This window comes from Xenopus tropicalis, chromosome 7 (genome assembly GCF_000004195.4).
Source record: "Xenopus tropicalis strain Nigerian chromosome 7, UCB_Xtro_10.0, whole genome shotgun sequence".
Lineage (NCBI taxonomy): Eukaryota > Metazoa > Chordata > Amphibia > Anura > Pipidae > Xenopus > Xenopus tropicalis.
The window spans coordinates 80,270,518-80,295,909 of record NC_030683.2 but is presented as its reverse complement, the minus strand read 5'-3'; the positions used below and the strand labels follow the sequence as shown (position 1 = coordinate 80,295,909).

The 25,392-nt window shown below is 39.9% G+C and overlaps 1 protein-coding gene across 2 annotated transcripts in view; it reads left to right on the top strand.

The window, feature by feature from the left end:
- Positions 1-25,392, top strand: part of cbl (Cbl proto-oncogene, E3 ubiquitin protein ligase) — a 55,920-nt gene that overhangs the window by 25,721 nt on the left and 4,807 nt on the right. Inside the window, 12 exon segments of one of the 2 annotated variants that reach the window (NM_001128638.1) lie at positions 10,151-10,297; positions 10,509-10,665; positions 12,469-12,590; positions 13,103-13,240; positions 14,127-14,214; positions 17,361-17,492; positions 17,585-17,794; positions 17,909-18,040; positions 18,397-18,759; positions 20,404-20,498; positions 21,842-21,991; positions 23,640-23,740. In NM_001128638.1, coding sequence (NP_001122110.1) covers positions 10,151-10,297; positions 10,509-10,665; positions 12,469-12,590; positions 13,103-13,240; positions 14,127-14,214; positions 17,361-17,492; positions 17,585-17,794; positions 17,909-18,040; positions 18,397-18,759; positions 20,404-20,498; positions 21,842-21,991; positions 23,640-23,740 — 1,835 coding nt within the window. 2 annotated transcript variants of the gene reach the window in all.

Here is a 25,392-nt window from a genome sequence, read left to right as displayed (position 1 = left end):
AAAAACCAGATACAAACCTAGATTTTGGTCAGAAATCAAGGAAGAACCAGATAAAAACCTAGATTTCTCCCCAAAATCTCCATGGCAACTACCAAAAACTTACTAAACCTCAATTTGCAAGTTCCCCTGAATAAAACGATACCCCATATGTATGGGTGCACATAAAGACGTGGCCACCAAATGCCCCCAAACAGGGGCAATGCATAAGGGGGGTCTGTGCTCTATGTGCTCTACCTGCAGTTATTTAGTCTAAACACCCCCATACCTGTGAAATAACCCCCACAATCAATATATTTACGAAAAGTGCACACCTTCAGCTATTCAGAGACACCACTCTTCTCTTTCTACATGGAAAATTGTGGCCGCAGTCCCTTGCAGAAGTCAGCGCTTTGGTCAGAAATCAAGGAAAAACCAGATACAAACCTAGATTTCTCTCCAAAATTTCCATGGCAACTACCAAAAACTTACTAAACATCAATCTGCAAGTTCCCCTGAATAAAACGATACCTATGTCTGGTTGCACATAAGTACATGGCCGCCAAACCTGAAAATGCATAATATTGGGGCTGCACTCTATGCACCCCTTTTTTTTTGCCTGCACCCGAATGAATGGAATACGCTCGGGTGCAGGCACATGTAGCCGATATACGCATGAAAACGCGTGAGAATGCAAAGTCTCGCGTTTTCATGCGTATATCGGCTACATGTGCCTGCACCCGAGCGTATTCCATTCATTCGGGTGCAGGCACAAGTAGCAGGCGTAGGGCTGAATTTTCGGCAAGCGTTTTTCCACTTGCTGAAAAAAATCAGCCCTACGCCATGTGTGGCATCAGCCTAACCCTTGGCAATAGAAACTACCAGAACAATCTTAGCCTTTCTAGAACAACTGAAATCAAATGAAGTTAAAATGGAATAAAACCACTAAAAGCAATCAAAGAACAATAATTGCAATGAAATCGGTGGTCAGAGCCCTGGATCCACCAATGTCACTGCAAAAGCAACCTTTTTGGGGGCACTAAACACACAATAAAGAACAATGCAAAGATAAAACACCATAAAATCAGTAAAATCCAATAAAACCACCTAAACCAACAGAAGAACAATAATTGCAATGAAATTGGTGGTCAGAGCCCTGGATCCACCAACGTCACTGCAAATTCAGCACCCAATAGCAATAAAAAAAGTTACAATACAATACAATAATAAAAAAACAGAAATCAATTATGAAAATGCCAAAAAAACACTAAAATGCAACCAAATAAATCAGATAATTATAGAGCAAGATCAGAAATAAAGTTTTAGTAAAAAAAAAGACTGCCAAAGAAAGCAAAGAAAGAAAGAAAAGAAAAGAAAGATAGAAAAAAAAAAAAAAAAAGTGTAAGTGTGTGAGTGTCTGTGTGTGCTTGGGAAAGTTGTAAATAAGTGTGTATGTGTGCAAAAGTGTAATAATGACAAAGATAGAAGAAAAAATTGAAAAAAAAAAAAAAAAAAATTTTAGACAGTTGAGATAGAAATAAGCAAAATAAACAGTGGTAGAGAGTTGTAGTTCAGCTTACCCAAGGCAGGCAGGCGATCAGGGGCGACCAATCTGGCAGGAAGGCAGCAGGAAGGCAGCAGGGGAGCTCCATCAGGTCCGAAGTGCGCAGCAGGAATGAGGAGCCGACAGTAGGCGGCGCTATTTAAAGGGACAGCAGTGGACACGTCATCATCGCGTGTCCACTGCTGTCATTGGCTGGCGACGCGATCGTGGGACCGGATCGGTGAGTATGATCCGCTCTGCTCGTTGCCTAGGGGGTTGTGAAGGGTTTACAAGCGCTGCGCTGCTTTAAAAGCGAGCGCAGCGCTTGTAAACCTGATAGTGCTGTAGGACGTAGATTCTACGTCCTGTGGCACTTTGGTCCTTTGCTACCCAGGACGTAGAATCTACGTCCCATGGCACTAAAAGGGTTAATTAACGTTTTATTGATTTTTTTAGTAGACTTAAGGTATGGAGATCCAAATTACGGAAAGACCCCTTATCCGGAATACCTTTGGTCCTGAGCATTCTGGATAATGGGTCCTATACCTCTATATCCTTTTCTGTACAAGCTAATTGAGGCCAGTAGCATATGGGGCAGTGTATTTTAGCTGGCAGAGAAATGCTTACGCTGTCATTGGGACAGAGTATAAGCAGTTTTGCCTGTTTACCCACTCACTAAAATTCAGGACAGTGCCAGCAGTGCTATAAGCCCATGAAGGCACTATCAGTTCAGGTGTCAGGTGTCAGGGAGTTGCGATCTTGCTACCTTCCCCGTTTTTCTGCTGATCAGCTGCTTGGGGGGAAAATGAGGGGGGAGATATCACTCCAACTGGCAGCTCAGCAGTAAAGTGTGATGGAAGTTTATCAAAGCTCAAGTCACATGACTGTGGCACCCTGGGAAAGTAAAGGAAATGGCTATCCTCATGTCAGATTTCAAAATGAAATAAAAAACAAATCTGTTTACGCTTTTAAAAAATGAATTTTAGTGTAGGTGATGCTCTATTAACTGCAATTTGAAAAACACGTTTTCCAATGACTGTATTCTTTTACCAGTAAAAAATTGCTGCCTCTAAAATTATACCACATAGTTTCCTATAATAAGGAAATACAAACATTATACTGTACAGTGGCCCCTTTGCTTCATATTTGATTTAAAAATATAGTTGCTTGTTTGTCCCTTGGATAAAACTGGATCAATCATGCACTTTATACCAAACCTTTTATATCAACCCATAGCAGCTGTGCCAGGGCCCTAAACCAGCAAAATTGACCAGCTCCTACTTCCAGGCACCATGATGAAAACTGTCACACAGATGGATACATTATAACAGCAAAAGGCACTGAAGGCTTTTATTTTTCTTGAATTATTTTGCACCTACTAACCCTTACACACACACACACACACACACATTTTTTTGGGGGGGGGGTTTCACACATTCACAGCACTCACACTTACTTACACACTTACACACATGCAGACAAAACACATTTTGCCTAGTGTACACAAACACTTGTGTAATTTTGTAAATTTTATTTTTATCGCATCGTTTTTTTTTTTGCCTGAAAAAAGTTTTATTGCCATTGCAGATAGCGTCTTCACTAACCGCACTGCACAATACCTTTTGTGTATTATTTTGGTGTTTTTACTACATTTCCTGTGATTTTGGTGCATTTTTAGTCATTTTATTGCACATGGACATTTTATCTGCTGTATTTCAATTTGGCTTCCTCTGTACCCCACATAGTTTGGTAAATCTATACATAATGGCCATCAAACTGTTCAGTAGACCCCTGGCGTTCATATTTAGAGTTTATGTTTTCTGTTGGTACGTTATGAAATGTGGGGATACATAATGGGGGAAAAAGGCAAGGTTTGTGACGATTTTCAGAAATGTTATAAAAACCGTTTTGTTTAGCATACAGTGGCTTGCAAAAGTAATTGGCCCCCTTGAACTTTTCCACATTTTGTCACATTACAACCACAAACATGAATCAATTTTATTGGAATTCCACGTGAAAGACCAGTACAAGTGGTGTACACGTGAGAAGTGGAACGAAAATCATACATGATTCCTTTGGTCTGAGTGCAGTCAGTTGCCCATAGACATTGCCTGATGAGTGCTAATGACTAAATAGAGTGCACCTGTGTGTAATCTAATGTCAGTACAAATACAGCTGCTCTGTGACGGCCTCAGAGGTTGTCTAAGAGAATATTGGGAGCAACAACACCATGAAGTCCAAAGAACACACCAGACAGGTCAGGGATAAAGTTATTGAGAAATTTAAAGCAGGCTTAGGCTAAAAAAGATTTCCAAAGCCTTGAACATCCCACGGAGCACTGTTCAAGCGATCATTCAGAAATGGAAGGAGTATAGCACAACTGTAAACCTACCAAGACAAGGCCGTCCACCTAAACTCACAGGCCGAACAAGGAGAGCGCTGATCAGAAATGCAGCCAAGAGGCCCATGGTGACTCTGGACAAGCTGCAGAGATCTACAGCTCTGGTGGGGGAATCTGTCCATAGGACAACTATTACTCGTGCACAGCACAAAGTTGGCCTTTATGGAAGAGTGGCAAGAAGAAAGCCATTGTTAACAGAAAACCATAAGAAGTCCCGTTTGCATGTGGAAGAATTGTGGAAGAATGTGCTCTGGTCAGATGAGACCAAAATGGAACATTTTGGCCAAAATGCAAAACGCTATGTGTGGCGGAAAACTAACACTGCACATCACTCTGAACACACCATCCCCACTGTCAAATATGGTGGTGGCAGCATCATGCTCTTGGGGTGCTTCTCTTCAGCAGGGTCAGGGAAGCTGGTCAGAGTTGATGGGAAGATGGATGGAGCCAAATACCTAAACTTAGAAATGGCTCAATTAATTTAACCTAAATGTCTCAAATGTCAGGAAATCAAGTAAATAAAACGTACCAAATACAAAAGAGAGATCCGGGTGTATAAACCCCAGATCTGTCTCACAGTTGATCTAGGTCAGATTCCCAACACCATCATATCAGCTCACAATGTGAAATCCTAAATACCAAAGAACTCACCGTTGTTCAGAAGTGGTTCAGGTGCTCAGAGCCCCGAACCTGTACCTGGGGAAGGCGAAATCTCGCATATGCAAAAGGGCTCCAAATGCACCGGACACAGCGGCTTGCTTAAAACTCGATTTTTATTACTCCATTTAAAAACAATACGTTTAGGCGTATTGTTTTTAAATGGAGTAATAAAAATCGAGTTTTAAGCAAGCCGCTGTGTCCGGTGCATTTGGAGCCCTTTTGCATAAACCTAAAGCCAGGGCAACAATGGAATGGTTTAAAACAAAACATATCCATGTGTTAGAATGGCCCAGTCAAAGTCCAGATCTAAATCCGATTGAGAATCTGTGGCAAGATCTGAAAACTGCTGTTCACAAACGCTGTCCATCTAATCTGACTGAGCTGGAGCTGTTTTGCAAAGAAGAATGGGCAAGAATTTCAGTCTGTAGATGTGCAAAGCTGGTAGAGACATACCCTAAAAGACTGGCAGCTGTAATTGCAGCAAAAGATTCTACAAAGTATTGACTCAGGGGGCTGAATAATTACGCACACCCCACTTTGCAGTTATTTATTTGTAAAAAATATTTGGAATCATGTATGATTTTCGTTCCACTTCTCACGTGTACACTTGTACACTTTGTATTGGTCTTTCACATGGAATTCCAATAAAATTGATTCATGTTTGTGGCTGTAATGTGACAAAATGTGGAAAAGTTCAAGGGGGCCGAATACTTTCCCAAGCCACTGTAGATTTGTAGTTTGCAGTAGAAAGATGTATTTACCCATTTTTGTTTTGTCAGAATGTGTACTTTCAGAAAATGTATGGTTTTCTAGGGTCTCCATACTGTTAGGGGGTCTTATGGCACATAACACACATACCGGGTGCAAAAATTGCACTAGCCGGAGCGTCATATGTGAAAATTCATATGCACTACTTTTATTTGGGTGCCCCTGTACCCCACATAGTTTGGTAAATCTATGCATATAGGGCATCAAACTGTTCAGTAGACCTCTGGTGTTTCTATTTTTATGCAAGAAATTGTGTGAAAAAAATTGCAACATTTTTAGGCAATTTTCTGAAATGTCATAGAAACCACTAACTTTAGGAAAGCTTTGCAGATTGGTACTTTGGTGTAGAAAGGACTATTTACCCATGTTGGATTTGTCAGAATGTGTACTTTCCAAAAATGTATGGTTTTCAGGGGTCACCCTACATTTCTGCAGTTTCTATCCCACATAAAACTGCCATGTGTTTATGAATTAGGTAAGGTAAGGTAAGCCATGAAATTAGTGTGCACAAGGTATATTTTGGGGTCTCTAAGTGCCATGTGCTTTGATAAACCCATGTACAGTGGGCATCAAACTGTTCAGTAGACCTCTGGTAAAAATGCTGCATATTGGAAGTTTTGAGGTGATTTTTGGAAATGTCATAAAAATCGGCAAACTTTAGGAAACCTTAGCGGCTTGGTACTTTAGAGTAGAAAGATATGGGTACCCATTTTAGATTTCGGGGAATGTGTACTTTCCAAAAATACGACTTTCTGGGGTGAGCGTACTTTTTACTAGCTTTATCCCAAACAAAATTATGTAAATGTGTTGATTTTGCAGAAGCTGAAATGACAGAAATGATAGATCATATGGGGGTATGTTCCCATTGGGGCCCCTACATGCCACAAACTTAGGTAAACCTATACATATTGGGCATTAAACTGTTCAGTGGACCCCTGGCGTTCTGATACCTAATGATACATGGGAAATAAGATGCTGCAAACTGGAAGCTTTTAGAGGATTTTTGGAAATATTATCAAAATTGCCAACTTTAGGAAAGCTTTGTGGTTTGCTCCTTTGGAGTAGAAAGACATGGGTACCCATTTTAGATTTGGGGGAATGTGTACTTTCCAAAAATATATGACTTTCTGGGGTGAGCATATTTTTTTCTAGTTTTATCCCACACAAAATGATGTAAATGTGTTGATTTTGCAGAAGCTGAAATGACAGATCATATGGGGGTATGTTCACATTGGGGCCCCTACATGCCACATAGTGATTTTTAAGAAAGTTCACAAATTTTGAAAAAAAAATAACTTTAGGAAAGCATTGCAACTTGGTAGTTTGGAGTAGGCAGCCAGTTCTACCTATTCGGGAGTCCCCAGAATCTGTTCTTTCTAAAAATGTATAATTTTCTGGGATAAACCTTCTGTTAGTGGAATTTTTAGCCTTGAAATCTAAAGTATGCAGCTTTCTGGAGCAGTGCTTTGGAAATTTGGTAGTGTACTGCTGGGAGTTTTTGACCTATACAAGTGAGAAATCTCCATAAAACTATATATATTTGGTATTGGCACATTCAGGAGACATGGGACTTTACAAATCACTTGTATTTTCATGCATAAAATAATGTGTGTTTATATTATGGAAAATTTTTATTTTTTTTCATTTTTAGACATTTAGAAGCCTATATCTTGTTACTGAATTGGAATTACACAAAAAATCCACCATATTTTGAAAGCTTAGGTTGTCCTGAAAAAAACAATATATATTTTTCCCCCGAGGAAAAGCCCCTACAGTGAAACAGTGCAAAATGTTTAAAAACTGTCTGGCAGTAGATGTTCCACTTTGTCCAAAACGGCTGGCAGTAAAAGGGTTAATGAAGCACTGTTTTGTGCATGTTGCTTGTTTGCAGCCCTACAAGGTATATATGTCTGTGGGGGCAAAAGTTGGTTAAAAAATATGTAAATATTAAAAAAAAATCTATAACACAGAATTCCAAAATACGTAAGGTTTTTAGCCCTCAGCCACTTAAGGGCTGTGGCAGACAGGTAGACTAGTTGCGCGACAAATCTGCCTTGTCGTGACTACACCGGTGAGTATGTAAATCGCTGGTGGGATGGCATGGTGCCTTGAGAGGAAAGTTTAGGGGAAGTTTAGGGGAAATCGCGGCACCGCGTATGCCACCGGCGATTGGGTCATCTCTGTGCAACTGGTCTATTGTAATAATTTCAGTCTAGAGTTAGGCTTAGATGGCTTCAGTATTAGTACCAGAATTACAAAACTAGCAGCATTGTCTCTTTCTGGCATAGGCCTGGTGGGAAAATAAATGTTTATAGCAGTGTAAAGGACTTTGAGTTTGACGCAATAAGTTTTGTACTTATCATTTCTGGGTGTCCTAACCTTTAAAACATAAAAAAGATTTTTGCTGGTGTCATGTATTTTCTGAGTATCACAAGAGGAAGTGTTTGGGGACTCCCCCCTCCCTTCTGCTCCCTTGTGAACTGAAGATACAGGAAGTTCTTAATGCAGGACATTAACCTTTTATTGGCTAAAGCCTAGAATGTGTATAATTCTTTAAATTGAACTAAAGTACTGTTCAGAGCAAAAAAAAAATGTAATTTATAATTATTACCAGGTGTATGTAGTAAATGAGAATAAGTTCACAAAGTACTGCAATCAGTAGGACATAGATAAGCAAAGATAGAATTATATTTATACACATGCACATACTGATAATCCGGGATCTGGGCCTAACCACCGGCTCCGAGGTAAGGCACAGCCCTTTAGAGCAGCGTTCTCTAGCCTTTCCCATGTTGTGGGCCAATTGGCTGACAAACAATATGTGTATGTGCCAGATTTTATCAAAATTATGACAAACATCAGTCTGTGGAGCTGATTGGCTAGTGCAGAGAAAATAAGCGCAGGCAGAGAAAATATGCCCATCCGTTTGAATCAAATGATTTTATTTTCCTCTGTAATAATAAAATATTGCTTTGTAATTGTTCCCAAACAAACTGTGCAAATCCAGTTTTGGATGGCAAAACAATCCTTTTGGGGTGATTGTTTTTAGATGATTTTTGCAGACTTATGGAAAGGTGATTCATATTATGGAAAGATCCAGTATTCAGAAAAACCGAGGTCCCAAGCATTCCATTTAATAGGTCCTATACCTGTATCTGATTGCTGATGTAAAATCTACTGGGTAGGTATTCTCTGTGCCTGAATAATTCAATGCATAGCTCTATGTGGTATGGATATGTACAGTATAGGTTAGCAGAAATGATATTTAGACAAAGTTATGGTTATTGTATTTATGTAGCACCAGCATATTCCATAGTACTTTAGATTTGTATAAGAACACCATAGGAAACCTATGCAAACATGAGGGGAACATTTAAACTCCTTGAATTGAAGCTTGGTCGCTAAAGGGCTGCAAGTTAGTTAAGCTACCCATTGTACTGCCATGCTACCGTTAAAGATTCTCAGAAAAGATAGGGGAATAGGTGTTGTGGTACTGAGACACCATTACTACAATTTCTTTCTTTGCTGCCAAATAGTATTTTAAAGGATAAGTAAGCCTTGCATTTTGAAATACCCTAGAACAGCGGTTCTCAACCTATGGGTCGGGACCCCTTTGGGGGTCCAACGACCCTGTCACAGGGGTTGCCTTAGATCATCGGGAAACACATATTTCCAATGGTCTTAGGAATAATTTTATGGTTGGGGGTCACCACAACATGAGGGACTGTATTAAAGGGAAACGAAAATCAAAGTCACTTGGGGGTGCCAAAATGTTAGGCACCCCCAAGTGACTTTAACCGCTTACCTCGTACCCCGGGCTGGTGCCCCTGTTAGGAGAAAACAGCACCAGCCCGGGGCACCTGGAGCGCAGCGCTTCCGTCTTCCTCGCTTCCTTTTCCTGAGTGCCAGCGGTGGGCGCATGCGCAGTAGAGTGAAAAGCCGACTTTAACATTTAAAGTTCGGCTTTTCACTCTACTGCGCATGCGCGCGCAGCGAATCAGGAAAAGGAAGCGCCGGCAGTTACCCCGGGCTGGTGCTGTTCCTTCCTCACAGGGGCACCAGCCCGGGGTAAAAGGTAGGCGGTCAAAGTCACTTGGGGGTGCCTAACATTTTGGCACCCCCAAGTGACTTTGACTTTATTTTTCCTTTAAAGGGTCGCGGCATTAGGAAGGTTGAGAACCACTGCCCTAGAATTTCTCTAAACAGCCCCCAGAATAACATATCTTTCTCCCTGCGTCTAGATTTAGATTGTTTTTCTGTTACAAGCAGCTGAACTGCAGCTCTTTTATTGACTTCCATGTCTAGTGTGAAGCTCTGCCCCATTTGCTGTCTGAGTCCTCCTTCCCTCTTCGACTATGAAGACCACATCTTGGAAAATGTAAAATGGGGGAAGGAACGAATGCAACTTATGTGTGCTGGACTGCAAAAACCAAAAGTCATCATATCCCCTGGCATGTAAAACCAGTTCAATGTAATTGCAGTGCCCATGGAACAACTTGTCAGATGTGGGGTAGGGTTATAGATAAATGCATTTAAGGTTCTGGGCTGTCAGCTGCACAGTCCCAATGTGGTGTTTGTCATTATTTATGACGTTATTTTTACAATATCCAATTGGTGAGTTAATTCGGAACAGTGAGTTCTTCCTGCCTCCAGTTTTTAAATTTGATTTTTTAATTGGTTGCTATGGTGAGAAGCCTGCATCTATTTATTACATTACCACAAACATACATACTATAGCCTGGGTATACAAACTGCATTTTCTGCTTTTAACACTACTTTGTCTATTTTTGTGCATTCCACAGAAGGAACTTGACAAAATTATCACTCATCTTTAGTCACATGCTGGCAGAGCTGAAAGCTATCTTCCCTAATGGACAGTTCCAAGGAGATTCATTCCGAATCACAAAGGCAGATGCAGCAGAATTCTGGCGGAAAGCATTTGGAGAGAAGTATGGCATCTAGATCTTAAACCAAATATCTAGTTAAATAAGGGAGTATGGAAATGGGTTGCACATATTGTTTAATGTTTAAACAAAATAGCTGGGTTCATGCTTTTTTGCCTTTTTATAGACAGGACATCTAATTGAGATAATGTAATATAGCTGGAGATGTTTCTGCACTTCCGCGTAACCTGTTTATTTCTCCCTGTTCGTGATTCAGAACTATAGTCCCCTGGAAGATTTTCCGTCTTGCACTGCATGATGTTCACCCAATCTCCTCTGGACTGGAAGCCATGGCTTTGAAATCCACAATTGACCTCACATGCAATGATTATATCTCTGTATTTGAGTTTGATATCTTTACCCGGCTTTTTCAGGTGAGGCTTTGAGTTAAAGAAGAGATGGATAGTTAGATGATTAAAAAAGTTTTGTGCAACTTTATCTTTGTACTAGACCAGAGTTGTTCAACTGGAGGCCAGTAAGGCAGCCAGATGTGGCCCTCCAAAGGAATTTTATGGACCCCAGGCTTCTTAAAGGAACAGTTCAGCGTAAAAATAAAACTGGGTAAAATCGATAGAGTGCGCAAAATCAAAAATATTTTGAATATAGTTAGTTAGACAAAAATGTAATCAATAAAGGCTGGCCTGAGCAGTTGTCTAATCTGATGGCCAGAATTTTATTTTCTGCTTTCAGCTCTCTAAGCTGTAAGTAGTTAGTAACAAATCGGTGACTTGAGGTGGGGCCATATGGGACATAACTGTTCAGTTTGTTTGCCTTTAAATCTGACCTGCGTGCTCACAAACTAACTGAACAGTTGTGTCCCATGTTGGCCCCCCCTAAAGTCAATGACTAACTAAGAGGTAAGAGAGCTGAAAGCAGGAAGGACAGTTCTGGCTGTTATGTTAGATATCTGCTCATGCCAGCCTTTAAAGATTACATTTTTTTGCCTAACTAACTATATTGCAAACATTTTTTATTTTGCGCAGTCTATCCATTTTACCCGGTGTCATTTTTACACTGAACTGTTCCTTTAAAGGTTCCATAGACTTCACTGTATTACATGATAATTTTGTCTTAATCCAGCCCCAGACACATTTGTGGGCCAGATTTAATAAAAGCTGTGAAGCAGGCTTGGTGCCATAAAAAACCAGCACCCAGCCCACACAGGCCTTCAGTTACACAGCCCTAGATTAAAAGAAGTGCAAGAGTTAGAATCAACAATTAGAGCTAATGTCAAAAATTAGACGTGTGTCCTTACAAATGTTTCAAAATGCCTGCAATTGTCTTGCAAAACTATTGGCAGTTCAAGTTTTTAAAGTATATAATGATACATTGTGTTACCTCAGTTTGATTAGACAGGCACCAATATAATCATTGACTGGATGCAATTTTCAGGTAGGCAGGTAATTGATTTTCAAGCAAGCTAGTGGTTTTGAAATGTTTTGGCAGTGATTTGATCACAACAGCAAATATCACAATTATTTGCCACTTAATGTCTCCAGATTGTAGTTTAAAATGCTGTCTGGGTGTCCAGGTCACAAACTGGAAAACAAATGCAGATTCTCTGTGAGGGCTTTATTTTTATTGTTAATGATACTTTTCAACGTTTCGGTCTTACACAGAAACCTTCATCTGGAGTGAAAAATAAACCATATATTATATATTAGGGATGCACTGAATCCCAGATTCGGCTTGGGATTCGGGCCGAATCCAGCCTCTTTTTGATGGATTCAGTTTCGGCCGAATCCATGGTCCCGGGCGAACCGAATCCGAATGAGCATAAATTAGCATATGCTAATTAGCATTCGGAAAGGGTTAAAATTTAGGGGGAAAAGCCTTATCTCATTTTTACCCCTCCCAATCCTAATAAGCGTATGCGAATTTGGTTGCTAGTAGCCCGAAACTCAGGTTATAGAGAAGAACTGAAAGGCACTTGTTTTGGGGGCCAGATTGTATAAATGACAATTTCATACAAAGAAGGCCAAGGATCCCTCAAATATACTGAAGGCTATAAATATTTCTTTAGGATTAAACCAAGTCTGTGGGCCTCTCAAGCCTTATCTAATTAACAGGCAGTGTTTTATTAAATTTTAGTGTGGAAGAGCAGTGTTATGGAAAGGTTTAGTGTTGATGGGGTGATACCATAAAATAGTTTTTCCATGTTTTTTTCTGCATTGCAGCCATGGTCCTCCCTTCTCAGGAACTGGAATAGTTTGGCAGTAACACACCCTGGATACATGGCCTTTCTGACGTATGATGAGGTCAAAGCTCGGCTGCAGAAATTCATCCACAAACCTGGGAGGTGAGTTTTCGTTCAGTGTAATGGAAGATGGTTGGAAGTTGAGTGCTAATGTACAACAGTCAAAGGTACAAGATGTAAATTCAAGTGCTTACAAAATCAGATTGACCCTCATAGAGCATTAAGTCTTAAGGAATAGTTCCAACTGGGAAGCAGATTTAGAATTTCACTATAAAGCCTACGTTAAAGGAGAACTAAACCCTAAAAATGAATATGCCATATGTTATATACTAAACTGACTTCTCCTTTAAATATAATTAAATAGCACTTGAATATGGAGAGTGGGCAAAGGCTTTTTTCAGTGGTGGAAATAACAGATAATCAATTATTGATGGGTATATGCCTGAAACCAAATATTGACTGAAGGAAGGAAGTGTGGCCATGGTTTACTTTGCAATACCTGAATGTCATGTTGCCTTGACAGCTTGAGGATGTGTTTCAGGTAAACCTGAATATTATGTTGTGTTGACAGCATGAAAAAGAAAAAACATTTTTTTTGCTTCTTTTCTGTTTAGTTACATTTTTCGTCTGAGCTGCACGCGGCTAGGTCAGTGGGCTATTGGATATGTCACAGGCGATGGAAATATTTTACAGACCATCCCACACAACAAACCACTCTTCCAAGCACTGATCGATGGCTTCCGGGAAGGATTGTAAGAACCATGCACATCTTTATCTTTATATACTCTTTGCCTAGTACAATTATATAAAACTGATCTGAAAATTGAGGCTCTTAAATTGTGCTGTGAGCTTGGTGTAAAACCAGACCCTATTGCCAGTACTCTCCTCTCTATTGTTCTGCCTGTGGATGGTGATGAGGTCTTAAAGGTAAAAGCCATTGCTGTATTCAGATAGCAATACCCCTCCTGGCTGTACAGTCCTTAGACTGCACACAGGACATACAAAAATGTCTTAAATGGTCAATAATAAAATCCACAATGCGCAATGCACTTAACATTATGCCAGTAACCCAAACATTTTGGATCAACATTTGGGCAGTACCCTTCTGATTTTATGTCAGTTTTACAGATGTAAGAAAATAATGGTTGAAAAACTATGTCCCAAGTATACTCTAAGAAAGTTTGAAAAAATTAAAATAATTTTTTTGTTTGCTATCTTGCACCCGCCCTAGAGAAACAGCCACAAGTTTTGGGAGCAACTGAATAAGATCAGTCATTACTATGTTAAGAGTTGCATACTGACTGATTTTAAACAAAATAAGGGCTCGTACAGACAAGCATTTCATCCTGCGTTCCCCTGTGGCAGCGTTCTCTTGCGTTCCATCACAGGGCTGATTGCAGCACAGGAGCATGTAAGCACCGAATGCAGATGGAACTCAGTATGTAACGGGATAGGGAAGAATGGGCTGTGTCTCTTTCTCCATTCGCCTGCAGTAGAATGCTGGAAGGATCCACCACTGGGGAACGCAGGAACAAGCCCTAAGTGTACATTAAGTCTGTTTGATTAATTTGATGTCTTTTGTAGCTAAATTATTCGAAATTTCTTGCTCTTTGCTCAGTTAACTTTTAATACTCACAGTTACCTCTTCCCTGATGGGCGCAACCAAAACCCAGATCTGACAGGCTTGTGTGAGCCCACTCCTCAGGACCACATCAAAGTCACTCAGGTAATCTGAGCTCCATAGAAACACTATTTTGCATTACTCCAAAAAGGTCTTCTGTGAGTCATGATGTATCCTTGCAAAAATAAAAATCACCAAGTACTGTTCAAATGACAAAAGGGCGCTGTTAATTTCTATGGCTTATTTAATTAAACAGAATTACCTTAGTGCTAATCAGTAGAACAATAGAAAGCAAATGCATGGCTTCTGGGAGCATAATGTATATACTATGCTTATTTGTTTCACATACTTTCATCTTGGAATGCTTTCTTCAATCAACAATTAAAAAAAATTATTCATGCAAAAGAGGAAGGATGAATTTAGTTAAATTAAGTGGCAAGAAGGAAGTTATTGAAAATAACCCTTTTTGTGCACTAAAATATTTAGTGGCATACTTTTTTTTCTCTTTCACATTTACTGGCTGTGTTTGAGTAGTCCTGGAGGTATATGTACAGTGGCTTGCAAAAGTATTCGCCCCCCTTGAACTTTTCCACATTTTGTCACATTACAGCCACAAACATGAATCAATTTTATTGGAATTCCATGTGAAAGACCAATACAAAGTGGTGTACACGTGAGAAGTGGAACAAAAATCATACATGATTCCAAACATTTTTTACAAATAAATAACTGCAAAGTGGGGTGTGCGTAATTATTCAGCCCCCTGCAATTACAGCTGCAATTACAGCTGCCAGTCTTTTAGGGTATGTCTCTACCAGCTTTGCACATCTACAGACTGAAATCCTTGCCCATTCTTCTTTGCAAAACAGCTCCAGCTCAGTCAGATTAGATGAACAGCAGTTTTCAGATCTTGCCACAGATTCTCAATTGGATTTAGATCTGGACTTTGACTGGGCCATTCTAAAGGTGGCCATACACGGGCCGACTATAGCTGCCGATATCGGTCCCTTGGACCGATTCGGCAGCTAATCGGCCCGTGTATGGGGAGAGCAGAGCGGCCTGGCCGACCGATATCTGGCCTGAAATTGGCCAGATCTCGATCGGCCAGGTTAGAAAATCTGGTCGGATCGGGGACCACATCGGCTCGTTGATGCGGTCCCCGATCCGACTGCCCCATTGCCGCCCACATAATCCGATCGTCTGGCCCCAGGGCCAAACGATCGGATTATTATTTTTTTTACCTAAATGGTCCCCGATATCGCCCACCCGTAGGTGGGGATATCGGGGGAAGATCCGCTCGCTTGGCGACATCGCCAAGCGAGCGGATCTGCTCGTGTATGGCCACCTTAACACATGGATATGTTTTGTTTTAAATCATTCCATTGTTGCCCTGGTTTTATGTTTAGGGTCGTTGTCCTGCTGGAAGGTGAACCTCTGCCCCAGTCTCAAGTCTTTGCAGACTCCAAGAGGTTTTCTTCCAAGATTGCCCTGTATTTGGCTCCATCCATCTTCCCATCAACTCTGACCAGCTTCCCTGTCCCTGCTGAAGAGAAATACCCCCCAGAGCATGATGCTGCCACCACCATATTTGACAGTGGGGATGGTGTGTTCAGAGTGATGTGCAGTGTTAGTTTTCCGCCACACATAGCGTTTTGCATTTTGGCCAAAATGTTCCATTTTGGTCTCATCTGACCAGAGCACCTTCTTCCACATGTTTGCTGTGTCCCCCACATGGCTTGTGGCAAACTGCAAACGGGACTTCTTATGGTTTTCTGTTAACAATGGCTTTCTTCTTGCCACTCTTCCATAAAGGCCAACTTTGTGCAGTGCACAACTAATAGTTGTCCTATGGACAGATTCCCCCACCTGAGCTGTAGATCTCTGCAGCTCGTCCAGAGTCACCATGGGCCTCTTGGCTGCATTTCTGATCAGCACTCTCCTTGTTCGGCCTGTGAGTTTAGGTGGACGGCCTTGTCTTGGTAGGTTTACAGTTGTGCCATACTCCTTCCATTTCTCAATGATCGCTTGAACAGTGCTCCGTGGGATGTTCAAGGCTTTGGAAATCTTTTTGTAGCCTAAGCCTGCTTTAAATTTCTCAATAACTTTATCCCTGACCTGTCTGGTGTGTTCTTTGGACTTCATGGTGTTGTTGCTCCCAATATTCTCTTAGACAACCTCTGAGGCCGTCACAGAGCAGCTGTATTTGTACTGACATTAGATTACACACAGGTGCACTCTATTTAGTCATTAGCACTCATCAGGCAATGTCTATGGGCAACTGACTGCACTCAGACCAAAGGGGGCTGAATAATTACGCACACCCCACTTTGCAGTTATTTATTTGTAAAAAATGTTTGGAATCATGTATGATTTTCATTCCACTTCTCACGTGTACACCACTTTGTATTGGTCTTTCACGTGGAATTCCAATAAAATTGATTCATGTTTGTGGCTGTAATGTGACAAAATGTGGAAAAGTTCAAGGGGGCCGAATACTTTTGCAAGCCACTGTAAATACTATACTATGCGATCCTTTGCTTCTAAGCCAGTTAAGATTGCCATAAAGGCCAGTGCCCAGAGCTTTGCACATGCTGGAGCAATCTGGGTTCTGAATTACTGAAATGTTTAACATGTCACTGTGGTATTTCTGCAGTGAGAACACATTAAAGTACTGAATGCTCTGCTAATTTACGAATAATGAAAGGACTATTGTATGAGTACAGTTTATATTTAACTTTTCAGACTGGCCTCTGCATACACAATCAGCATGGCAGCTCCTAGGTTTAACTTTAAATTCAGATATAATTTTTTGGGGCATACAGTGTATCTTACTATGTATTCTATTTAGGGAAAAAAAGGACAATATAACTGGATTTGAAAGATTCACAAATATATATTGTTTTTATTGCATGCTTATCTATGCATCAAGTACGGCGATTGGAAAGCAAGATATTCTTAGACATTTGTATGTAAAAATGTGATACTTCCCAAAGCCTGCAATTACTGCTTTAAGCATGCTTGGGGGAACATTGTAGGAAATTCTTCTTAAATTAATCAGTTGCCTGTTACATTGAATAATATATTTAAATGTTATAAACAAGTTCATCAATGACTCTAATGGACTTTTGCAAAAGAAACCCTGTTTTTCAGGAGACGGCTACAGTTAATCAAGCCATTGTGTATCAGTAATAAGTAATTTTATCTTTAGATTGATATGTCTCTTTAAACATTTTTTCCTGTTCTTTTCTCAGGAGCAATATGAGCTGTACTGTGAGATGGGCTCCACCTTCCAGCTCTGCAAGATTTGTGCTGAGAATGACAAGGATGTTAAAATTGAGCCCTGTGGGCATCTAATGTGCACATCATGCCTCACCTCCTGGCAGGTGAGTGGGATTATTTTTCTTCCTTGTCAGTAATTAAGATTTCAGTTTTTGTTGTTTAGCTACATCTTTCTTTAATATTGCTGGCTTTGTAGGAATCTGAGGGGCAGGGCTGTCCTTTCTGTCGCTGTGAAATCAAAGGAACGGAGCCCATCGTCGTGGATCCCTTCGACCCAAGAGGTGGTGGTATGGCAGAATTGCTACGGCACTGTATGGATGGAACCCCTTCTCCTTGCTATGATGATGATGATGACGATAGTGGAAATGACTCTATCTTTGTGATGAAAGAATTGGCAGGTGCCAAGGTAGGTCTGGGGGTTGATTGTGAAGCAACATAGCTCAGAAAAGCAGTTCCAAATGGAGATCTGGTTCCATAGTGCTCAAAAGTTGTTGCAAATGGGACTTCTTTTTTTTTCTAGGTGGAAAGACCTCCTTCACCACTGTCTGCCACCCCACAAGCCTCACTTCCCCCTGTGCCTCCCCGTCTAGACCTGTTGCCACAGAGAGCACCCAATCAATCTGGCGCTTGCAGTCCAGCAACAAGTTCCAAGGTAAGATTTCCTTATTTGTACTCGCGATTCCACTAATGCAAGTAATCAAGTTTAAAGTTTTAAGTAAGGTCATTTTAGGATGATCAGCAAGTTCAGAATCGGGCATGTAATTATGTTAAAAAGCATATCCACTTTTACATGGAGACGCCAACATCAAGAAAAATGTGGAGCTGTTGCCTAGCACCTGCCTCACAGCTTTGTGTCCACAGTTTCTTAATCTTTACTTCACTTTTATTGGGTGCAAGTTCCCTAATTTCTTTACAGTTATGTGTCTTTGAGAAAAGAAAATGTTTTTTGTCTATCACCGTCACCTCCCTGTATGTGTTTTTGACTTCTGAATTGGTTTTATATTGCAGGCTTCCAGCAGTTCACACCACAAGGATAAACCTTTGCCCGTGCCCCCAACTCTGCGAGACCTTCCGCCTCCACCGCCCCCAGACAGACCTCACTCTATGCCATGTGAAAGCAGGCCTCAGAGGAGACCTCTTCCCTCTACCCCTGCAGAAAAGCCCCTTCCATTACCCACTAATCGACCTGGAGAAACCTGGCATCCACGTGCTGTTCCGAAAGCACCTGCCTCTAATTTGACTCCTGGTGACCCTTGGACTGGGGGAAGAGAGTTGACAAATCGACATTCTCTGCCTTTTACACTGCCTTCACACATTGATGAGAGGAGAGACCGACATGGAAGCACACAAAGCTTGGACAACACAGGCATAGTAAGTTAGAGACTGGGACCAGTGAAGCATTGTTGATGATCTGTGGTCATATACTCTTAAAGTGATTCCTGATTATAGATATAAGAATGATTATTTTATCCTTCTCAGTATGATATGATATATGTGTATGTGTTTCTGCATCAGTGCTTCCATTCATGCACCTGTTATTATATCCTTCTCAGTATGATATGATATATGTGTATGTGTTTCTGCATTAGTGCTCCATTCATGCACCTGTTATTTTATCCTTCTCAGTATGATATGATATATGTGTATGTGTTTCTGCATCAGTGGTTCCATTCATCCTCTGTCAATTCCAAGTGACCATGGAAGGGTTTTGGGCAAAATATTGTCAGAGAAAGCACAATATTCCTAGCTATATTGTTATTTAATGGGTAGATGTTTATGCATCTTTTGTCAGCATAATGTTATTATATGTATTGATCTGTTTTTTTCTCATTTAGAATGTTTGAGGGCCAGATTAAATGAAAATGATAATGTCATATAGTCATACATTTTATGGATTATTTGAGCAGACTTAAGGTGGCCACACACGTGGCGATCTGCGATCTTTCGTGCGACCATCGGTCACATTAAATATAGTTAGACCCGCCACTAACCTTCAGTGCTGAAACGGCAGATAAGGAGGTAGAAACAATATGATTTCTACCTCCTTCTGCCGATTCAGCCCTGACGGCAAATTTTGCTCAGGCGCCTTCTATGGCAAGGTTTCGTACAATATTATCGGTGCGTGTATGGCCAGCTTAAGTGATATAACAATCATTTGATAAGCCACATCCGGCTCACGGCCTCCTGTTGGGGCAGCCCTGACATGGAGGCAGATTTACTTAAACTCACATTTTTTTTTGAAACCACAAATAAACACATTTACACAAATGTCAGACATTAAGGCGCAGACACACGGGGTGATTAGCCGATGCAACTTTTTAAAAATAATACACGTGTCGAAAATGCAGCAATGCAATTATAGTATATGGCGAAAACTCGACTACTTGCCCCGTGTGTCTTTGCCCTTATGAAAACATCTAAACTACAAAAGCATGTACAGGGAAAAGTCATGAAAACTGGGATTATTTCGACTTGTTGCTTGATAGCCGCGACTTTTTCGACTTGTTGCTTGATAGCCGCGACTTTTTCATGTTGTTGCACAAAAGCCAGCATCACAAAACCTCTAAAAATTAAGAGCAAAGAAAGATCTTCCATTTGTCAAAGGGGACACCTGCCATTGACTTCTACATGATCTCAAACATATTGTAGCTAGAGTATTTTCAAATTCAGAACTGTTGCAGTTTTGGCACTTAATGAATCTCTGAAAAGTTGTGACTTTTTTTTCAGGAAAATTAATTTCAGCAGAAAACAATTCAAATTGTGGGGAAAAAAATATTAACGTTTCTAATGCCCCCTTAATGTATTATGTATTTTTGTCTTTGGCACATGTTTGGCACATGTTTGGCACATGTTTGGCCCATGCGTGTATTATTATGCTATGATTTTGTTATTCACTTGCTATCTTTAATGTATTTATCTTTTGTCTGTAATGCATTCAGCTTTTAATACAACCTGTTTTTCTGCCTATAAATTCCTACATGAAACTTGTTCTTTTTATTTTGCCAATGCAATCAGAGTGCCACCACAGAGTTATTTGGAGGACTAGATAATGATGATGCCAAAATGAAGCCATCCTCATCTGCAAATGCCATTTACTCTTTGGCCACCAGGTAATTGTTAATGTATAGTAAGTGGGTAAAAAGGAGTATCTGTATGTCTGTCTATCTTTCAAGTATTTATGGTCAGATTTTGGGAGCAGGGGTCGTTATCCTCCTTGTGCAAGACCGTAATTTATGATTGTTCACTAAAATTCTATGATATAATGTATTTTTAAAAAGGTTTACAGGCATCATGTGAATTTTATTAGGTTTTGTATTGGATATAAAAACCCTGCACACCCATGGAAAATGGCAGGCTTTTGTTAAATTAAAAAATAGAGATAAATACTATTCACAAGTTATTGCAAAATTGCAATCTATACAAAGAAGTAAAAAACAAATCAAAAACAGTTTAGTGAAAAAAGAAATCGTACGAAAACCTGGTTGCATTAGTGTTCATTGTGTGTGAGACTTATTAGTTTGGCACATCTGGACAATTTTTGTCCATTGCTCCCTGCAAATAATTTGTTCTGTTAAATTGCAAGGGCATCTTCTGTGCACAGCTCTCTTCAGGTCACCCCACAGATTTTTAATCAGATTAAGGTCTAGGCTCTGACTGGGCCATTCTAGAACACTGATCCTCTTATGAGGCTTTGCTGATTTAGATGTGTGTTTCGGTCGTTATGCTAAAAAGTGTAGTTTCTCTTCATCTTCAACTTCCTAGCAGATGTTTGAACTATCAGTCTATTTTGTAACAAAAATATAATTGCCCTGGTAGACTGGCACAGGCCAGCATTGTTTGCTGGGTAGTATGCCTGATTACCAGCATTGCATTTTTCCATGATAATATATGATGAAATATCTTGGCACTATAGAAATAACAAGCGCTAAACTAGACGGGAGATCAACAGAACACATCCTACAAGTTGGATGTAGGGAAGAGTGATAGAAAAGTCTGATGTAACATACATGGAACATTTGCCATCTGATTGAGATGCGCCTTGCGGATGCGAAAGCTACTTGCGTCCGCATCCAGCAAAATAAAATCAGATGGTGTCAGAAAAACAAGTTTTTTTTTTTTCTGACATAGACATGTAGAACAAAAAGAAAACATCCAACTTTATCTGCCCCTTTATTACAGCTGCGGGGATCAGATTTTTTGGATCCTACAAAATCTTGTGTTCTTGCATGCTATTGCATAACAAGATTTTATGGGTCAAATAAAATCTGATTTAAATCTTCTGTGGAGTTTAGCCCTAACAGTAATAATATTAAGGCTTCCCATGTCATGAACATTGACTTCAAATGCACAGGCTAATTTTGTCCAGCATCTACTGTATACCTGAAAACACCTGAGCTTTGTGCAAGGCTGCTTCTTGGCCCAGGTTTTAATCTGGCGTTTTTTATTTGCCCAGGCCTTTCCCGGTGTCAAAGCCTCCAACAGGGGATCATGTTGACAGTGGAGATGAGTCTGAATATATGTGTCCTTCATCAAGGCCCTTGATTCCTGCAGCAGTACCAAAATCTGAAGCCAGGAGACCACTAGAGACATTACCTGGCTTGCGGTTAGTGATTCCTGCCTTTTACTCTGTATTAAAACATTTACAGAAAAATTAGGTTTCCCCTTATTAAAGGGAAACTAAACATACATTTTTATATAAGATGCACACTTCAGTAAAGAAAAAAAAAGAAAAAATCGCTATAAAATCAACAGTAGACCTAATAATGTGAGGCTCCACAAAAGGGCTAATCTCTTCACTGTATGCTAATCTGCATAGCAAAGTGTTTAACAAACCCCTAGAGAAACTAAGGGGAAAATGGGAAACAGACCTGGGCACGCTAGATGATGATGGTTGGGATGAGGTGCTGAAATCTCCCCTCAAAGCATCACTTAACTATAGAGATAGGATGATACAACTATATTTTGTACACTCCAGCTATGCTGCATCAAATATTCCCAAATACAACATCAGAATGCCCTAGATGTCATGTAGAAAATGCCACACTAATGCATATGGTGTGGGAATGCTCGGTCCTGGGTAAATATTGGACCAAGGTTTTGAATAAACTGGACCTGGTCCTAGAGGTGAAACTCCCAAGAACCCCCCAGGTGTGTCTGCTAGGCATAGGACTCAAAGAACTACTCACACAACATCTTAGTATATTCACCAGAGAATGTTTATTTTTAGCAAAAAAAGCAATAACAAGGAAATGGAAAGACTCAACACCCCCAAATATTTGCATTGGCTCTCTAAAGTCAAACACCTATGTACACTGGAAAGTCTAATATATAAAACTAGAGGAGCTCCCAAAAAACACGAAAAAATATGGGGAAAATGGCTAGAAAAATCCACTTAAGAGAGCTACGGCGGTATTTTCTTAAAACATTTTTAGATAATATGTTTGTAAATTGTAATAAAAAATTCCTATAAGTATATAGTATTATATATATATTATAATAATCATTTTAGTAGAATCACTGTATTTATATTTGTTTGATGAACTGAAAAAAATTAATTTGTTTATTAAAGGACAAGTCAACCCAGAATATTATTTTTTGTCTAACAAAAGAAAACAAAATTCTAAGCAACTTTGCAATATGCATTCATTAAAAAGTTATTTGTATATATAATTGCTATGAAAGCGCACTGTCTGTCCTTTTCTATTCTCTACCCTTGTGGCTCTGGCGTTTGAAACAATGTAACACAAGGCAGCAGACTGATAGACCTGTCTTACTGGAAAAGGCTGGCTTTTCAACATTGTTTAAAAAGTAACAACCAGGAGTTCAGCAAATGCTGCTTTCAATAACATTTACAAATAACTTTTAAAGCACTAAAAACTTTCATTAATTAACATTGGAAAGTTGCTTGCTTAGAATTATGTTTTCTTTTACTAGGCAAAAACTTATTTTTGTGGTTGACATGTCCTTTACTGTCCAATAAATTGGGCTGTTAATTCTAATTTTTAAATCAAGTGCATATTTACGTAAAGGAACTGTTTAGTGTAAAAATGAAAATGAAATGTTTTCCATATAGTCAGTTAGCCAAAAATGTAATCTATAAAGGCTGGAGTGACCAGATGTCTAACATAATAGCCACAACACTACTTCCTCCTTGCCCACAATAACGTATGCAATTTGTGTACACATCTAATAGCTAAGATATATTAAGCATCATTTAATCATATATACCCCTTTTTCCTATATGCATACAGGCCACCAGATCAGCAGACTGAAAGGGAGTCCTATGAAACCATGTACAATATCCAGTGCCAAGCTACCAATCCAGTTGTTGTGGAGCCCAGCAGGGAAGAAGGTAAATGGCAGAGAAGGAAAAAAGGTGGAAGGAAATGTACCACTGGGAATATAATGGCAGACAGGAAAATATATAGTCACAGAAGTCTGGATTAAATATATTGGTTTACTGCTACTAAGGAAAGACTCAAAAAAGAGTAATATATTTTGTCCTGACTTCTGTGACTATATATTTTCCTTTATGCCTGGTTGGTATTTTTAATGGTGGGGATAGTTTTATTCATCTGTAACTAATAAAGATGTTCTTTTGAAAGGGAAGATGAGTATGATAGATAATTTTTTTCCCCATTAAGGGGGTTCTTGTTTAAAGGAACAGTAACACAAAAATATTTAAATAAGCCACAAAACATTAGGTCTAGCCTTTCCCCCCTTGCCTTTTTTAAATGCTTCATGTAGAATTTTAGTGATGAACTGCTCCATAGCAGCATGGCGAAAAGACGATGGGTGCTTGAATTCCTGTGTGCACTGAGGCGGAAGTTGTCTTCGTGTCGGAGGACCTTCGGCACTTAATCTTTTTATCAGCGTATGCAGTTTAAATTTATGATCGCAACATTACTCCCCAAACTGTCTGAAGAAATAGAAACATTTCCGAACGTAATGGTGTGTATGGCTGATATGGCGTGTGCGCAAAAAGTAGCGCTTATGTGTTAATTAGCGTGCGCCAATAGCGCGCGTTGTGTCGAATACCGCACAAAAATAGTCTTCGCGACTTAAATAACGCAAACAGCATCGTGTCTAAATTAATGCAAATATACTTTTAGTGAATTGTGCATTAAGATGCGAAAAATAAGACGCGATAACATTTTTACCGCATGCTATAAATAGCGCTCGTTTTATCGCACTTTAGTGAATCAACCCTTATATGTGTTGCGCATAGCAAGGCATGCCAAGAATAAGCCCCAGCCACAAAAATTAGTCACACCCTCTTTTATTATGGGTCTTGCCCCCAACACTCTAGTTTCGCCTACTTTAACTCCAACATTTCGCTACTACCATCTTCTTAACAGTTTCATGTTCAATATGCATAGATTTACCAAAGCATTTGGCCTGTAGATAAAATAAAATGAAAATAGTGCATGTGACTTTTCTTGGCTGGCAATTCAGCTTCTGCAAACAAAGCCCACTGGAGGGAAGTTCAAAGTTCACTCACCATTCTATCCAGTTCCTGTGTGGCTTTACTGGGACTTTTAGAAAAAATGAGCCGTATCTGCAGCTGTAGGAAGTTAGTCATGCTTTAAAATACATAACCTGCACATTGGCATTTTCAAAGTGGGAAAAAAGCATCATTATTGCAATCCCCCGCCCTGGGGGGATGCTATTTCACAGAAATAAAGAAGTGCAGGTATGACATCCCCCCCCCCCCCACATGCCTTCCCAGTTCCAGCACTGAGTACAGGAGTATAGAAAGGGATAAACAAATACTACTTCCATTAAAAAAAAATGTAAAACCTAAACTACATACAGGTATGGGATCCATTATCCGGAAACCCATTATCCAGAAAGTTCCGAATTATTGAAAGGCCCATAGACTCCATTATAAGCAAATCATTCTAATTTTTTATATGATTTCCTTTTTCTATGTAATTATAAAACAGAATCTTGTACTTGACCCCAATTAAGATATAATTAATCCTTACTAGAGCCAAAACAGTC